The sequence below is a fragment of the Tauraco erythrolophus genome, chromosome 2 (genome assembly GCF_009769465.1).
Source record: "Tauraco erythrolophus isolate bTauEry1 chromosome 2, bTauEry1.pri, whole genome shotgun sequence".
Lineage (NCBI taxonomy): Eukaryota > Metazoa > Chordata > Aves > Musophagiformes > Musophagidae > Tauraco > Tauraco erythrolophus.
Window position 1 is genome coordinate 122,277,771 of NC_141466.1, and position 17,156 is coordinate 122,294,926.

General features: G+C 39.1%; 1 protein-coding gene across 4 annotated transcripts in view; it reads left to right on the forward strand.

Moving 5' to 3' along the window:
* Positions 1-16,592, forward strand: part of AFTPH (aftiphilin) — a 49,121-nt gene extending 32,529 nt beyond the window's left edge. For 2 of the 4 annotated variants that reach the window (XM_086631860.1, XM_086631857.1), the window contains exons 7-10: positions 1,643-1,703; positions 3,360-3,443; positions 7,340-7,463; positions 15,383-16,592. In XM_086631860.1, the coding sequence (XP_086487986.1) occupies positions 1,643-1,703; positions 3,360-3,443; positions 7,340-7,463; positions 15,383-15,527 (414 nt within the window). In that variant the 3' untranslated portion in view covers positions 15,528-16,592. Of the gene's footprint in view, positions 1-1,642; positions 1,704-3,271; positions 3,444-7,339; positions 7,464-15,382 lie in introns of those variants that run through there. The other 2 variants (XM_086631858.1, XM_086631859.1) reach the window with 2 other exon arrangements.
* The last annotated feature ends 564 nt before the right edge of the window (positions 16,593-17,156 follow it).

Consider the following 17,156-nt stretch of genomic DNA (forward strand, 5'->3'; position numbering starts at 1 on the left):
TGAGAGTTGGTAGGAAGCCACTTTTGTTTCAACTTGAGTTCATTTTCCTCAGGGCAGAAAGCTACTAAATTGTCATACTCACCAACTTTTTTTTTTTTCCAAACTCCTTTTGATGTTAGTGTATTTTAGATGTGACAGACTTTAAACCGGCCTACTGATTATAGTGATGATTACTTCATCAGGTGTAGCTTCCACACTGCTAACATTGTTTCCATGAAAATTATTTCAATGCCAGTAATTTCATTACCAAAGCAGAGTAAAAAGTGTAGCAGCAGCTCCTTAAAGATCCATGGAGTGAATAGCATTCTAGTTTTGCTCAGTACTGGAAATATTTTCAAGTCACTGGGTAGGAAAGACTTTCCTAGGCAAGGCACATACTAGAAGTAAATACCAAAATCTCTAGCTCCCTTCATTTTTCTTTCTGAAAACATCTATCACCTAGCAAAAGTCTCTTACAGTTAGCTTAATTGTACAAAGCTAGCTCAGGTTGCTAGTCTTGATTTGTGAATCTGCATATTTTTTCAGCGTTGCATAGTTGAAAGTAAAAAAAAAAAAAAAATTAAAGCCTGATTTTCTGCAAAGCAAAGAGAAGGTATGTCTCAGCCACTGGGAGCTTGACAACTAGTGACGCGTTTTTGAATAACGCTGCAGAGAACTTCCATTGCTTTTCTTCCATTAGTGTGATTGTTCTGTTAAAGTTGAGGGCACATGCTTTCCCAGCACTTCTTAACAGTTGACTTCAGTGGAGAGAAAGTGGAAATGGAATGCACAGAAGTAGAAAGAACAACTTATTTCAGACGTTTCTGATACCATCCCATCAGTTTGTGTCCTGAGAATACAGGACAGCACTTAGGAGTTACGCTGCACCTGAACACACTTTCCCTGTAAAGCATCGTCCCTGCTGCTCGCTTGATTTGCCTGTGTGTGTGTAAAAGATTTAACAAGAGGAAATGAAAAGGCAAGGATGGGCTCCCAGGTGTCAACATTTCCATGCTTCTCTTGTTCAAGCATTGTTACCAATGGTTTGTTTATATATTGGAATGAGTTAATTGTTAAAGGATAATAAGTCAAAGGTTTAATTTTTTTTTTTTAAAAGGGGTGGAGTGGGGAGAGTGTTGATAGTTTGTTCCTCACATGTAGGGATTATGTCTCTCAAAAGCAAAACAAACCAAAAGAATCATGGGCTATTTGATGGTAAATAACTGATTTTATATATAATCGGGACAAAGAATGGATATGCAGAGAGCTTTCACTAATAACCCTGTTCTAAACTTGCCCTATAGTTGTGTATACATAATTTTTTATGCAAAATGCCTGATCTTTTGTGAAAGCAATAGTAGTTTAACTTTCAACTATGCCTTAAGGTTTTTTATCCGATTCATATGTTTTAGTTAATTTGCAAATCCTGTTAGAAGTTACCTAATCTTACTGTTCGGAATTTAATGAGACTTCCTGCGGTAGAACAAATCTGCTTTGAATCTTTAGTGCATATTATGAAAATATACGCCTCCCAAAAGTTGGGACTTGCTCATTTAGTTGTCTTTTTAGTATTTAGACACTAAAGAATCTGTTATTTGAACTGCTTTGCATTGTTGTAACCTGAACTGACTATAAAATCTGATTTCTGACTTTTCAACTCTAGGAATCTCTACCACCTGTCCAGTTTGACTGGAGTAGCAGTGGCCTTACTAACCCTTTAGATGGTACGTCTCTCCGTAGAGCCTCTAGCACCAGAGCTAGAGATAAGAAAGCTACAAAGTTCAGACAAACATCTATCTGCTGATTTATTTTTTTTAAATATATACACACACACATATATATATAAATATATATAATATTTATTTCTTACTCCTAACTTTGGAAATTCAGGCTTTCTTTCTGATTAACTGTGCCCCTTCGTGAAGTATTACGTAGTCTGAAAAATACCAAGTTAAGTATTATTTTAGGTTCCTGCCATATGCTAATGACACAGTGGCAATATTAGCACTTCATTATATACATAACTGCAGATTATAATGAAACTCTGAACAAATGAACATTTTAGATCGACAAATTTTACTACTTTAAAGTATTTTTCACCAATGAACTATCTCTTTAGATGTCCTTTGAATGCCAAACTTGTGTATAGTGGCTACTTCAAAGCACAATGTTTTATCCATAAACTGTTTGCAAAAGATACACTTCTTGAGCTGAAAGTTTTCAGATTTAAAGATAATTTTATATTTCAAAAATGTGGCTTCATCTCTTAACACTTTTGCTTACACTCAAGAGCTAATTACATCTAATATATTAAATTAAAGAGGTAGCTACAGGCTTATTTGTATCTGTAAATGTATATAGTTATATGGCATAAAAGACCCTTCACCTATGTCTATTTTAATAGCAAAGTGAGTTGTGCCACCGCTTCCAGTCTCAGAAATGTAAGTGCATGCGAAGGAAACAAAACAAGTTCTGGAAACTTGTTTGACAGACTAGAAACCTGCAAAGAAACTGATACCTTTATGAGGAGCCTGCTGATAGCAATTAATTCATGACACAGAAGTTGTTCAAAAGCAGGCGAGAGTAAACTGCATCTCTTACTGCGCTGGCGTTGCCTCACGACGCTGTTCCAGAACATGTAGGATGTTAAGAGTTTGGATAGTGATATCATGGTGCCGAAGGAAAGCCTGGATGGACCCTTGTGCTGTTGTCTGGTGTCTTACTACTTCAGTCAATCATCATGCTTTCTTTTTAACAAACAACTTCTTTAAAATGTATCTTGGTTTGATTTCTGCTTTAGTACTAAAGGGGAACAGTATAATTTACTGGTGAGGAACTGGATATGAGAGTGGCATTTGTTACCCTGTGTTCACACTGCTTTAAGATAATGATAATAGCTTAAAGCTGCTAAATAAATCTTTAAAGTTTTTTTGGTTCTTTGCTATTTGGGGATCTGCTAAGTCTTCCTGATGAAAAAATGGCTTTCAATTTCAGTGAGGGGAGAAAAAGCCTGCTATGTTCTGACTATCAATTGACCTATATATTGTTTCCCTTTAACCGATCACATCTTTCTCTCTGGGTCGTGCTGATTCTCTTTCATTTTTTAGATTGAAATAAATATATCTATTTTAAAGTTCCTAGTGTTGATTTCCTTGCTGCATTGTACATGAGGAAATGTGCACTGAATTAAGTTGTTAACATTTTAGAAGGTACAAACTAATACTGTAAGCATTGTTTTCATGTCAATTTTTAAATTGCGTACTGAGTACTAATTATAACTTGCATGTTCAAGTGTGTGTCTTACCCCTTTTTACACATAAACCCCTCCCTTGGCTTACCTTCTATATGGCTGCCTACCAACACGGTCACTGAATTTCAAGCTAGTGGAGGTTCCACTCTTCTGAACCTTGATTTCTTTGGGCCCGTGGATGACAGTAGCTCTAGCAGCACCACCACAATCCCAGGTCAGCAGAGTGTTAAAACCACAACTGTTATATTGTAACGACTTACTAAAAGCATGAGCACATCACTTGACTTTCCTATAAACAAGGAGAAATTTCTCGTTGCGTTTCTCTAAAGTGTCTTTCTACTGCATTTTTCCTTTAATCCGCGTTCTGTTTTTCTGATGTTTTGTATCAAGCGCGAAGTATTTACAAGGTACTGTCAGTTCTGTACTTGTCACGTGCTGGAGGAATGAATGGCTCTTATGCTCTTGCAAATCAGAAGTTAAAACACTTGTTTCAGATGAGAAATTTTGAAAGATAACTTTTGTAAGCACCTAAGAAAATTTGAAAAATGCTGTAGATGTGATGATTCCCAAAAAATGAGGCTTGTCCTTTCTTCTGAATAAGCGTCTCCAAATTGTAGGATTATGATGTTATTTGGAAGTTATGTGTGAATGTAAAGTTATGGGATTTAACACATCACAACCCCGCTGGTGTTTGCCGCTACCAGGAGGTTGTAAATTTTTCCTTTGTATGAACTACTGATCTTAATGATGAAGAGAAAAAAGTGTTTTAACAACATTCGTAATGGAAAACAAGGATAGTTGCATGTTTGTGGGACACTAGAAGTTCACGAATGTTAATTATAAAACCAAAACACTTTATCTGCAACTTACGCCCTTAAAAGGAGACTAAAACACCACTCTCTCCATTGAATAATACGTGAGAGTAATGGAATTCATTTATCGCATGGTTTTGACGTGCTCTGAGTATTTTACGCGAGCTTGTGAAAACCTACGCTTTGAGTAAATTTCTGCAGGAATTTAAGGGAACAATTTGGGGATTTATCCCAGTGCATACGTTAAGCGGATAAATCAGATATTCTTTCAATATAATGCCTGAAGCCATGATAATCACTTTCTTTGTAGGAAGGGTTTTTTTTTTTGCTTCTAGTGATTTTAGTTTTAAAAATCAATTTTTCAGAGGTTTGGGGTTTTCCCACATTTAAAAGAAGTGCTTATAATTGTTTTTGTATTTTTTTGTTTTTAAAAACCTGCTTTTTTAGTTTTGCGAATCTGATCACCGAAGGCAATTTTATGATGTCTCATTCCAAACGTATTTTTGTTCTGCTCTTGAAAAATGCCATTATCAGATGAAAGGTGGCAGGTTTGTCATGGAAATGATAGATAGCAAATTCAAGATGCTTGAGTCTTGCAGATTCTTGTGTAAATGTGTGCGGGTCTATCAACATAAATCGTCAGTACCCGGTACATGTACTGCTCGTGCAGTCGGGTATGTTCTTGTGTCTTGATGGTGTGCACACTTGAAGTGATTACTGGAGGGATACTCTTATTACCCTTTTATTCCCTTTATTTTTGTTTGGTTTTTTATGTTGTTGTTTCATCGAGTTACAGGTATTATCACCTTCCCTGGTATGCCCTATAGTGCCTATTTTTGGTTTTGGCTTTTCTTTCCTCCTGACTTGTTTCTGGGAAAGTCATTTGTTTCTTGGCTTGCAGCTCGTGTGTTTTTGTGTGTGTGTTTAGGAGCTTTGTGTGGGATTTGGTTGGCTAACTCTCCTTCAATATCTCATTAAGGTTTTGCAGTGCTTTCCTTAAATATTCTCTAATCATTGGAATAAAATGGAGAATATGCAACTCTTAAAACTAACTAAAATAATTGAAAGACAAATTATTAGATCTTTTGGTTTAGAGAAGAAACTTTTATCACTAATAGAAGTTTGTTCTTTCTCTGAAGACCTTAATTTTACATACTACGGACCTACGCTGTATTCTCAGTCTGATTTCATCAGCAGCCAAAACCACTTTTTATTAAAATTTGCATTTTATGTCATGAACAGGGAGTTACTCGTTTCTCGTATGTTCCCACAGATTTAGTATATGGTTTTATTTTCCATGTGCATAGTTTAACATAAACGTAGCAGAGTAAGAGGTGCCTAAACAACGGTAAATTGAGTAGTGACATTGCACTACAATGAAAATGAATTCAGGACCATAAATGTGAATATCTAAATGATATAATTTATGAGATTGCATTTAACATTTGTTGCAGAGTTGCATGTCAAAGGACTCCTTGTTTCAATTAGTTTTACAATTTGTACCTTAATGGGATTTCGCAGGCTTCTGCAAGTCAAAGTGTATTTCTTTGAGTCTTCCTCTCCCTTTTTGAAAGCAAATATTTTATGGAATAGCTGGGCTTTTTCCTATTTCCAGGTTCTGTAAACATCTGACAATACTTAAAGTCTTGGTATGCTGGTCTCAGGACAGTACATATTTTGATGTTTTGCATGAAACTGGATGAAATTAACTTTCAAAATCCAGACTTAAAAAATCTAGATTGAAAGAATTTTAGTCAACTCATATTAAATGGAGGAAATCTCCCCCCACCCCCACCCCAGCTCCTGCAGCTTAACCAGATGATTTTCCTAATTTTACTTTTTGGTCAGCTTAGTTCCCTAACAATGAAAGGGTACTTAACTCGTGCACAAATGACAGACGGTCAAGACGCTGCCTTGGGAGAGCTCATGCAAAGCAGGCATGAGGATTATTAACCTCATCCATTTGTGCATGTAGTACTGCAGTTACTGGGTGGAAAAGGCAGGACAATAGGCACAGGCATTTAAAAAAAAATAATTTAGTAATCTTTCAGTACTTCAGGAGTACTTCTAAAAGTGTATTGATCCAGGCAAGTAAACTGGGTAAAATCATCAGCACTTCAGTTTATAAATGCTGGTTTTATGTTAGGTAGCTACATGGGACCATCGTGTCCAAGTATTTGCAGTTACACTTGTTTAGAACACAGGTGTCTATAAAACACAATGCTTCTGTACAAAAATTTTATACTGTTTTTGAAAAATATTTATAATTGTGGATGGCATGTATGCGTACTTCATTTAGACCCTCGAAGTGTAAAATAGCTGAAACTAACTAGAGGAATATCACCAATTTAAAATGCTTCTGAGCAACAACATATGTTGTAACAGTCTTTCCTCATGATTTATTTTGATAATTCTAATTCCTAGAGACTTTTTTTTAAAGAAAACATACTTAATATCTAGAAATTCTAGAGCTACTTTCTACTGAGATATGATGCTTGATATTAAACAGTTAGAATTGCATCCATACATATGCATTTTTTTGGATGCAGGTTTCCATTGTTTTCAGAGTGATCTCTGCTGATAACATTTGTGCTCCATTAGCAACGTATGTGATGTCAAAATGTAACATCTGACTTAAGATATCTGAAGCTAAGAAATCAAGGCTGAAACATCCAGATACTTGATGCTTTATAAATACTTGAAAGATGAAAAGGGAATATGGACTAAAAGTTTTGGTAGCATTATACACATTAGCATGTAAGGTTTTTTTAATACCACTCCACTTGTATGTATCATAAAAGCTGCTTTTCCTCACTTAAAAAATTTTTAACACAAGCTTTTGTGAAAAGCAAGATACTGAATGCACTAATGCATGCCAGTGTCATATGTAATCTCCTGTTAAAGTCTTGGTCCCTGTTAACATGCCGTGTTCTTTTAACACAAACAGTTGGGTGTAATTGAAACAATCCATTTTAACACAGCTGATGTTTTTGCAGGTGTTTCACTCTAAAAGGTAAATCAAATTTGTTTTGTTTACTCTTAGACTGAGACCTCCTATGCCAGACTTGAACCAATGTGTGTGTGTTTTCTGGTACAGCCATAAAAACTACTGAAAAAGGGTGGAGAGAGAGGACAATGTTTCAAAAACGCAGACATGTTCTGTCATGTTCTTTTCATGTATCTTGAAATTATGAATGATTCAGATGTTTACAGAAAATAGTCTCTAGTAAGTTGGTCTGTGGGTAATTATGGCTATGCTTGCCTCCAACCATCACTGATTATCGTTTTATACTATAAGGTGTGGATCCTGAGTTATATGAATTGACAACCTCAAAACTGGAAACTTCCAACGCGAGCAACAGAGTGACTGATGCGTTTGCAAGGCTCATGTCCACAGTGGAGAAGGCAAGCACGTCCACAAGGTAAATACTCTTCGTTGTGCTTTTTTTCTTCTTTTTCTAAGGGTGGCATGAAATGTGAGGAGTGGATGTGTGTGCTACTTTAGGTCAGAAGTTCTTCAATGATAAAAAGGCTTAAATTTAATAATTAAAATTTAAATATGTGTTGTGGTTCAACCCCAGCCAGCAACTAAGCACCTCCCAGCTGCTCACTCACTCTTCTGGGTGGGATGGGGGGAAGAATCAGAAGGGTAAAAGTAAGAAAATTTGTGGGTTGAGATAAAGACAGTTTATTAGATAAAGCAAAAGTTGCGCACTCAAGCAAAGGAAAATGAGGGATTCATTCCCTATTTCCCATTGGCAGGCAGATGTTCAGCCATCTCCAGGAAAGCAAGGCTCCATCATGCCTAACGGTTAATTTGGAAAAAACGTGAACAGACATTTTACAGGAAAATATCTGTAAAACGTTCACTGAGTTCATTTGGTCCATGACTTTGGGCTTCATCTGTTATGGTGGTCACTCAGGACAGGAGAGGTGGTGTGTTCTGTGGAGTTACTGAACACCAAAGCCAGCTCAGGTCGGGTCACTGCTGCACTTGCACTGCTTCTTGTAGGGCTTGTCCTCCATTGGTTCAAGTGGTTCCTGCTATAGGAATTCCTATAACATGCAACTCAAATCATGGATTACAACAATTTCGAGGTATTTCCATTATAATCTCAACCTCTGGTCCCTTTGAACCAGACCATAGGGTTTAACATTGCAATGGGCTCCTCCACTTGACTCTGCTCTGGCTTGGATTTAGCTACAGACTGCAGTCTCTTAGGGGTGTACCTGCTCCAAGAGGAGCCTTATCTATGAGCCACGGTCCCTTCAGGGGTATAACTGCTATAGCATAGACTTAACCTACAGCCACAGTCACTTTGAGGTGCACCTATTCCAGCATGGCCTTCTCCATGGGCCACAATACCTTCAGAGATACACCTGCTCCAGCATGGCCTTGCCCACAGACATAGTCCCTTCAGAAGTAAACCTGCTCCAACATGGCATTACCCATGGCCACAGTCCCGCCAGGGGTGTACCTGCTTTGTCATGGGCTTATCCATGCCCACACGCTTTGGTGTGTTCCAGCGTGACCTGATGCACAGCCACAGATGGCTTCAAGGTGTACCTCCTCCAGCAGGGACTTACTCCATGGGCCACAGTCCTTTCAGAGGTATACCTGCTGCGGCACAGACATAACCATGGCCACATGGTTATGTCAAGATGTGCCTGCTTTGGGCATGGGCTTATCCACAGACACTTTGGGGTGTCCTATCCCTGCATGGACTCATCCGCAGACCACAGTCCCTTCGACTTGAGTTCACACTGGAGTTGCAGCCTGTCCAGTAGAGCAGCACAGAAACAGAAGCGATGCTCTGGCCATCTGCCAGCCCACACACGTCGCCGTTGCTGTTATCAAAGCGTGACCAGGCACAGCAGAGTAAGACGATAAGCAGTACAGCACTGCAGCAAGCAGCAAGAGCACAAAGCAGCCACTAACGAGCACTGGACTCTAACATACAGTAAGGCAAGCAAGCCCTATGGCAAGTATGGGAGCCTCGTAGCTAAACAGCAATAACAGCTATAAATTTGATCTAGCACATTCCAAACAAGTCTGTCATTATCTTGATCCCTTCAAGCCCCACGATGGGTGCCAAAAAGGACTGTCGCCGTTTAACCCCAGCCGGCAACTGAGCACCAGTTGTCACCCACTCCTCTCTTAGTGGGATGGAGGAGAGAATCGAAAGGGTGAAAGTGAGAAAACTCGTGGGCTGGGATGAAGACAGTTTAATAGGTAAAGCAAAAGCTGTGCATGCAAGCAAAGCAAAACAAGGAATTCATTCCCTGCTGCCCATCGTCAGGCAGATGTTCTCCAAGCCAGCGGTAACTTGGAGACAAACGCCACCCCTAACGTCCCCCCCTTCTTCTCACGAGCTTTATATGCTAAGCATGACATCATATGGTATGGAACATCCCTTTGGTCAGTTGGAGTCACCTGTGTCCCCTCCCAACTTTTGTGCATCCTCAGCCTCCTCGCTGGTGGGGTGGGGTGAGAAACAGAAAAGACCTTGACACTGTGTAAGCACTGCTCAGCAGTAATGAAAACATCTGTTATCAATGTTTTTTTCTGCACAAATCCAAAACACAGCCCCATACTAGCTACTATGAGGAAAATCAACTCTATCCCAGCCTAAACCAGCACAATACGGAATTCATAGTACTGTAGTTCATATTTCAAATTATCATAGAACTCTAAAATAAGAAGGGAAGCAGTTCATTATCTGAAAGAAAAAGATCACCAGGACATAAGTTGAAAAGCTAGAGCCAAAGACGGAACTGGAGAACAGAGCTGACCTCCAGGAACGGAAGGGTAAACTGAACTGTGCAGTTCAGCAGCTGAGGACTTTGACAGAAGACTCTCCTCAGTCCTCTGTGTAATTTATAGGTACAGAATGCTCCACAAGTAAAATGATAAAACTGGCTAATAATTATGACAATATTTGTCCCTTCTCATCTATTTCCAGCACCTGTCGAAACTTCAGTGGCCAAACACCAGATTCATTTTGCTGTTACAAGTGAAGGAACAAGCGTGTAGTTGGTTTAGCATGTCCTTTCTGTTTCACCGAGCTCATGTGATGTTGTTCTGTGTTTTTGGGGTCTTTTTTTTTAAGGGTAGAGTCTATGCAAAAGGCTTTAGAGGTCAGATGTCTTCCTTGAAGTCTGGCCTGTTGCATGGGTACAGGATAGTCTCTCCACTTAGAAGCTTATATTGATTGGGTTTATTTTTTAAATTGTGTATCTTAGCAGTAGGATCCTGGACTGTCTTAACATGTAATTAATGTCTGTGCCCATTAAAGAATCGCTGAGTGATTCTTACCAAATGAAATTGTTTCTATTGTTGAGGAAGTGCATGCCTCAACATGCGACAAGTATTAGTTGCTTTGCAACTAACAGATAGTAACGTAACTCATAAGTGAGCTTTAGGGTTTATTCAGCACTCTAAAACTAAATGTATGTGTTTCCTTGCAGCATAGCGCTTGGAGAGGAGGCATGGTTGACGAGAGTTGTGGCAAATATAGTGATGAACATAGCTGGCTTTCTTAAAGTTACTAAAACCGTAGTTTTCAAGAGCTCTTTTGAAACAGTGTCTTCCGTTAAGAAAATGATTTTGCTAGTTTTCCTGCAGTGAAAATGTTCAAAGTGAACACTGAATAGACCAACAAACTATGAAATTTCAAGGGAGAACCAGTAGAGGGAACTCCACACTTCAGTGCTGATTTTTGGATTGCCTATTTTTCTATCTGTGAAGCCCATATACTCTTTCTGAAGATACACTAGTGGGAAAGTTTCATATTCACTAATTAGAAAATATAGTTACAGTTGAAATACTTTTGTAATATAGTCTAAGTCTAATATAAAAGTAACCACAAATTCACAGCAGGATGTACAAACTCCAAGTGTATCTTCAGAAATTGTTTTATCTCCACTCATAGGTTTGTACCTGCTTGCTTGCCTCATGATGTCTTAGCTTACTTTTCCTTGACAAAGGAACAAGGGAGTCTACTTTGAGTCTACTTCATTTTTCTGTATTGTTGTTTTTTGATTTGAGAGGTTTGGGTTTTTTCCGGTGCTTCCACTGTGCCCTTGAAAGCTCTTACTTGTGCTGTTAAAGCTCTTTAACCAGATGTCAGAGTTCTTCCCCTGTTCTGGAGAGCATTGCTTACTGATAGGAAGAGGTTCTAGATGTGTGCTGTAGCAATATATCAGTCTGTAAGAAGAGGCTGGGGACCTCAGACTTGACCATGAAGTTCAGGCACACATAAGGATTAGCTGTTTTAAAGCAGCTGTTTTCTGTGTTCAATACATTTTGTATGTTTCTGTCAACTCTGAATTTTAAATATTTCAAATTTTTTTATTTTATGCTCTCCAAAAGAAAAACAGTCTATTTTTCTGTTTTTTCAAGCTAGAAACCTTCAGAGATATGAGAAGGTCTTATCTCAGCAGTATGCAAAATATGTTTGCAGTATGTTAGCTTTTTCTAGTGAAATTGTTTTTATTTTGACTTTTTTTTTTATTCTTTCTTAACTGGAGAGTTTAAAATAGGAGTGGCTGGGTACAGCCGGCTCAACAAGGATGACATTCATGCACCAGCCTGGCAATATGGACTGTTAGCCGTTCATGACAGCTGATCAGGGAAGATGTGGCCAGCATCAACTTCAGTTGTGCTAAGGCTGTCCCATGTCTGTAACTTGTCTGAACTCAGGATCTTTGAGGATGAAGTCTAGAGTGAAAATACCGTTTTTCAACTGTAGGAAGCCATGTGAAGACTCGTCTTCGTCTGAAATAGCCCCATCTTTTGCTTGCAAACCCATCTCTTGAAGCTGGAAAGTCAGTTTCTCAGAAAGAAAGTGTTGAGACAGAAGGGGAAGCTTCCCCCACAGCTCGAGCTTGAAACCTCGACGGCAGCAATAAGCGTTGAAGGTCAGGGATCCATGCAGCATTCCACCGAGAGACAGAGATTCTGCAGTCTTGCCCAGTTCCATAGAGCTGGCAGAGATCAAAAGTTTATCTGCTGTCTTTTTGAAGGAAAGCAGGGCACTGATACCTTTCCAAGAAACGGCTGAAACCCTCATTTAAACTGGAAATACTCCTTGTGGGCAGTGTTGGATGGAGCAGGCTAGCTCTTAATTACAGAGCGATTTTTAAAGTGCGTTTCACAACTCGTTGTTGCTACTAGAGCCTGACCTTGCTGGTGCTATCCACAAAACCCTTTGCAAACATGAGAGCTGACTGAAGCCCTGAAAGGCTTGAGTGCTGCAGGAAGGGGTTGGAACACAAAACAGAAGAGTGAGGTGTCAGTGACGCATTGACAAAGCATTTCCTATTTCTTGCTAAATTTTCTTCCAACAACTTTCCTGCCTGTCAGTTTGGCTAATTTCTTCCAGCTTAGTGTTAACATGCCTTTTGAAAAGGAAACTTCTTGACAACAGGTAGAGAGATTTGCAATTATTTGCTTGGGTAAGGGCATCCCCTCTGTCTTGGGAGGACCTGTAGCTTAGTGCAAGGAAAGAGATGGATGGGGACAATGTGTTCTGCAAAAGGTAGTTTTAATACCTGAAAAAGCAGAGACCCTGTTTTGAGACAGGGCTGGGTCCTTTAATGGTTTAGTAATCAAAAGTTCTGGTTCCAAAGCAGGCAGACAGACATAGTACAACTGCCACTGACAATCCACTTGGGTGTCTGTTCTGTAAGCCACAGCAGCTAGAAATTAAGAGTGCATGAATAGACCAAGGTTTAGCAAAACAATCTCTTGACAGCGGGAACATCTTCAGCAAAAGTGGTGATTGAAATTAATGGACCTGATATGGTTATTCCTCTTGCCTCTATCAAAAGGCATCACAGTTATTAGGCAGTTCGGTAAGTTCTAAGGGTAAAAACAATCTGCAATGACAATGCTACTTTGTCTTTTAAGTTTAGAGAGTTAGCAAGTAATTCTTTAGGGTTTGCCCTGGTGGTATTTGCTACCGAAGGTGATGACTGTTACCCAGAAAGGGTACTTGTAGTGTCCAGTTTTATTGTCTTCCAGAGGAACCTGCTGCTCTCCATTGAGGAATGGAGACTGTAGACTGTCTCATCCCTCTCTGCACTGAGATGATTTAAAAAAAGTTTTTGAGCCTCATTCACAAGTGACCGTATCTATAGCAGTAACCTGGACATAGTCAAAAGTTTGCTGTGTAAGTGTGTTAGCTTGTCCTTTATAGATACTTTTTACAGAGCACATTACGTAGATAAATTATTGCAAAGGGCTTCCAGCCAGAAAGGGAACGTTCAGTATTTGGGTGAGATTCACATCTGGCTGCGCTCACTGGTGTGCATGCTCTGTGATGATGTTGCAGAGACCAGCTGGTACAGCGAGAGCAATAGTGTTGTCCTGCAAGAAAGGTCCTGCGTATGACCACCCAAAAATCGCAGCGCTGCCTCTGGGACCCAGCAGTGGCATTTCTTAGCATGCCACAGTTGAGCAGAGGAGGAAGAGGCATATAAATAGCAAGGAGAGTGTGAGCTCCATCTCGGTGCCTGATTAACAATTACAGGAACTCCTTTTAATGCAGATCTCTGAGTCAGCCCTCTTCCTCTGGCTTCCTCTGTCAAACACTCCTTTGTTAGCTGTAAGTCCTTGATCACCAGGAGTTTGTACCTTTAAGAGGCTTGTGGTAAGTGATTACTAATAGTGGCACCAGATACTGATAATACAGTGGTGGGTGACAACCGCATTTCAACAGCTCAGAGATAGTCCTTCGAGTGCAAACAGAGCTGACTGCGAAGTTGTTAGAGAAGGAGGCGCATATTGGCTCTCTGCTTCTTCCTTCAATAAATCCAGCACACAGCTTTGTTTATCCTCCAGAATTTGGTAATCTGCCTAGTCAGTAGCTCATGAAATTCCACTGCAGCAGAGAAAAGAAAATATTGCTATTCTAGTGAAGGAAAGTCAGATTTAGTATCTAGGCTGCCTCATCTAGAGATCTTTCATCAAGTGGAGATTTCAAGTAGCAAACAAAAGTGATAGTTCAGCATCAACACCGTGATCAGTGATGTCAAGGATGAGTTTGACTCCAGCTCTTTCTTTTCGTCTCCTAGCTAAGAAATTCCAAGACTGCTGCCGAAGCCAACATGTAGCCCCTTGCTTTCCCCTGATCTCTGATCGGTTCAGGAAACAATCCTGATGGGTGCTGACAAAAGAAAACATAAGTACATGCTGCTTCGTGATCAGAGTGGTGATTGCCCTCTCATGGGCTCGGTTTAAAGTTCATAGCTAAAATGAGATGTAGAAAGGACGTTTCTGAAGTGTTCTAGGGAAAGGCAGTTTATTTGGTTCAAGCCTTCTGACTCAGCTTTTCGCCCAAAAGATAGGGAAGCTTATTTAGCTAGAATTTCTAATGTTGTTACAGGGTGCAGCAGGTGCTTTTTTGGAACAGGAATAACGTTTGATGGAATACTCCATTTTTCTAGTAATAAGCAGCATTCTCCAAGATAAGCCAGACATCTGTAAAGTTATGTGTGTTTGGGCAGAGGAGGAGGGGTCTTCTGTAGTAGTCTGAGCCAGTCGTCATATTACTTCGGAAAAATGAGTTTCTTGCTTAATAGTGAGAATCAAACGATGTGGGATTCAGATCTCTGTGTTCATTTGCACTCAGTAATTCTTGTGAATAATGCAAAAGGCAAAGTAAACGCCAGCGATTCCCAGACTGCCGTACGTATCATTATGGCTACACGTACTACTGCACTTCAAAGCAAGTAGCTACAAGTTGTGAGCCACCTTTTGCTGCCGATGAGCCCTAGAGGGGGAAAAAGGGTTTGTGGATCACAATGTGGAACGGTGTGATGTAGAATCTGAGTACGGTCATGTCGGAAACACAGCATAAATACCTTCTTTTTCTTTTAAAAGTATTAAGAAATAATTTAGGAACTTCTTAATATCCTTTCAAGATTGTCCCATTTTATTTTGAAAGATTATACTGGATTTAGGTAGTTTAGAACTAATGCTCCTATTGTCTTGTACCTAGAATACGGGCATGGCTGTTTCTTCAAGTGAGTAGTCCCAGAATGGCACACTGGAACCTTCCAAAAAAGAAAAAAATATAGAACTTAGCAGCTGAATAAGAAATCTTTTTTTTTTTCCTTATTGCAACAATATTCAGGAACATTTTACTGACTCTCTACGTTAATGTTTTGTTGGTAGGCAGGTAGGTATTGTAAGATTAGACTACCTTCGAGTAGCTTACAGAAGGGCCTGTCAATGGGAGACAAACTGCGAGAACATTGCTTCAATCAGTGGTTCTTTCAGTGATCCAAGGGATATCAGGTACTGGATTAATGCACTTTGTTCTTTTCTTCTCAACAGGAAGCCTAAAAAGGAAGAACATCTTAGTGAAGAGGCTGCCAAGGTGATTTCTAGCCTTCCTGACTTAACGTTCATGCATGCCAAGGTGTTGATGTTCCCAGCCACATTAACACCTTCAACAAGCTGCCAAGAAAAGGTAGACTAAAGTGATGTGAATTGGACGTTTTCTATTGATTTTTTTTTTTTCCCCCCTCTGTGGGTCGTAAAAAGCAATCTTGCTTTAATTAAAAAAAAAAATCGAGTTCAGATGATTTGTTGGTAAGCAGCACTAGAAAGGTATACATAGTAATGTATATTTATTTACATACTGGAGTCCTAAATTTATATTAGAGAAAAATGTAAATAATTGGGGGTAAATCTTTTTGAAGATCTATTCTTTTTGTTGTGCTGGGGTGTATACATTTATGTCTTTGTGAAATACACTGGTGGTGTCCTTCTTACAAAACTTTAAAAAGTTAAAAAAAATAAAAAATAATCCTAGAAACACATAATGAAAACTTCAATCTTCACAATCTGTGAAGTCCCCCTTAAAAGTTTTCAGATTGCGTTGAGCAGTTTTTTTTCTTTCCTGCATATATTAAAATACATGTTGCTGGGAAAACCCAAAAGGTTACTTAGTCCCTTTGCGGGTTTTCAGTTATTGTTGTTTCTTTAAAACGCAATAATTTCTTTTTTGTGTTTTAACAAGCTTAAGATGTGTTTTTCTTTTTCTCCTCCCCCATCCTCTCCCCCTCTTTGGTTGGCTGATCAATTTTTATGTTCTTAAACTTCAATAGTACAGCTCTGTCACTATATAGCCTTTTGAAAGGTATGCTGTCAGTAACTTCTTGTTCCAGTTATGGATCACTGTCTAAACACTTGATTTTTTTTTTTTTTTTTTTGATCACTAGAAGGTTGTCTGCTTTTAATCAGTTTGATTTGGAAAAGAAGGACCAAAACTATATGAATGTCTTACAATGAAATTTACCTGTTGAAAATTTTTTTTATGTTCTGTTGTACCACTATTCCTGTTTGATTTTTGCACAGTGTAAAATGACATAATCATAGATTGCTATGGTTTTAGGCTGTATATACAGTAAAAAACTATGGGTTGTAAATGTCTGGGAATTCCTATGGAAAAAAGAGAGCTATGTAGAAGAACCTCTAAAAAGGTCAATGTGCATGCCCAAGGTCTTTTGAGATTTAAGTGTGTAAATTTTCTTTTAGCTTACACAAAATAAAATAATTTAAAAGATACGTGTGTATGTAGTCTGCGATCTTTTTATACAGAATGCGTACATCATTCACCTTTCTGTTGATGGTAAAATCGATGCGTGGCATTAACAGTAGAACTTTCTGATTTGTACTGCACAGTCCCACAAAACACACCTGTCAGGGTCCTGCAGAAGGAGAAGCAGGCTTTTCTTTAATTGTCCTGTCTCTTTGAATGTGTTATGATGTAGTCTTTTACTTCTGTCTCCAACTTGCCTTCTGGCTTGCAGAGCAGCGCGGCTGAAGACACGTTGGTGTTTTGGGTTAGAGACTTCTTCAAGGTAATTAGCAATACTCAGCTGTAAGATACACAAATTATGGTGAGGTGAGAAAGGACAACTAGTTTTGCCTATTTCTTCACTAGAAATTAAACAAATGCTACGTGTACATTTTTAATTGCCTAACATGTTAGCTTGCACTGTCGCTCAGCAACATCGCTTCAGAGAGTATGGGTGGACAGTCTGCAGGTCAGGCATGCTCTGGGTGCTGGTGTTTAAGGGTGCTTTTCGTGGGCATAGACTCT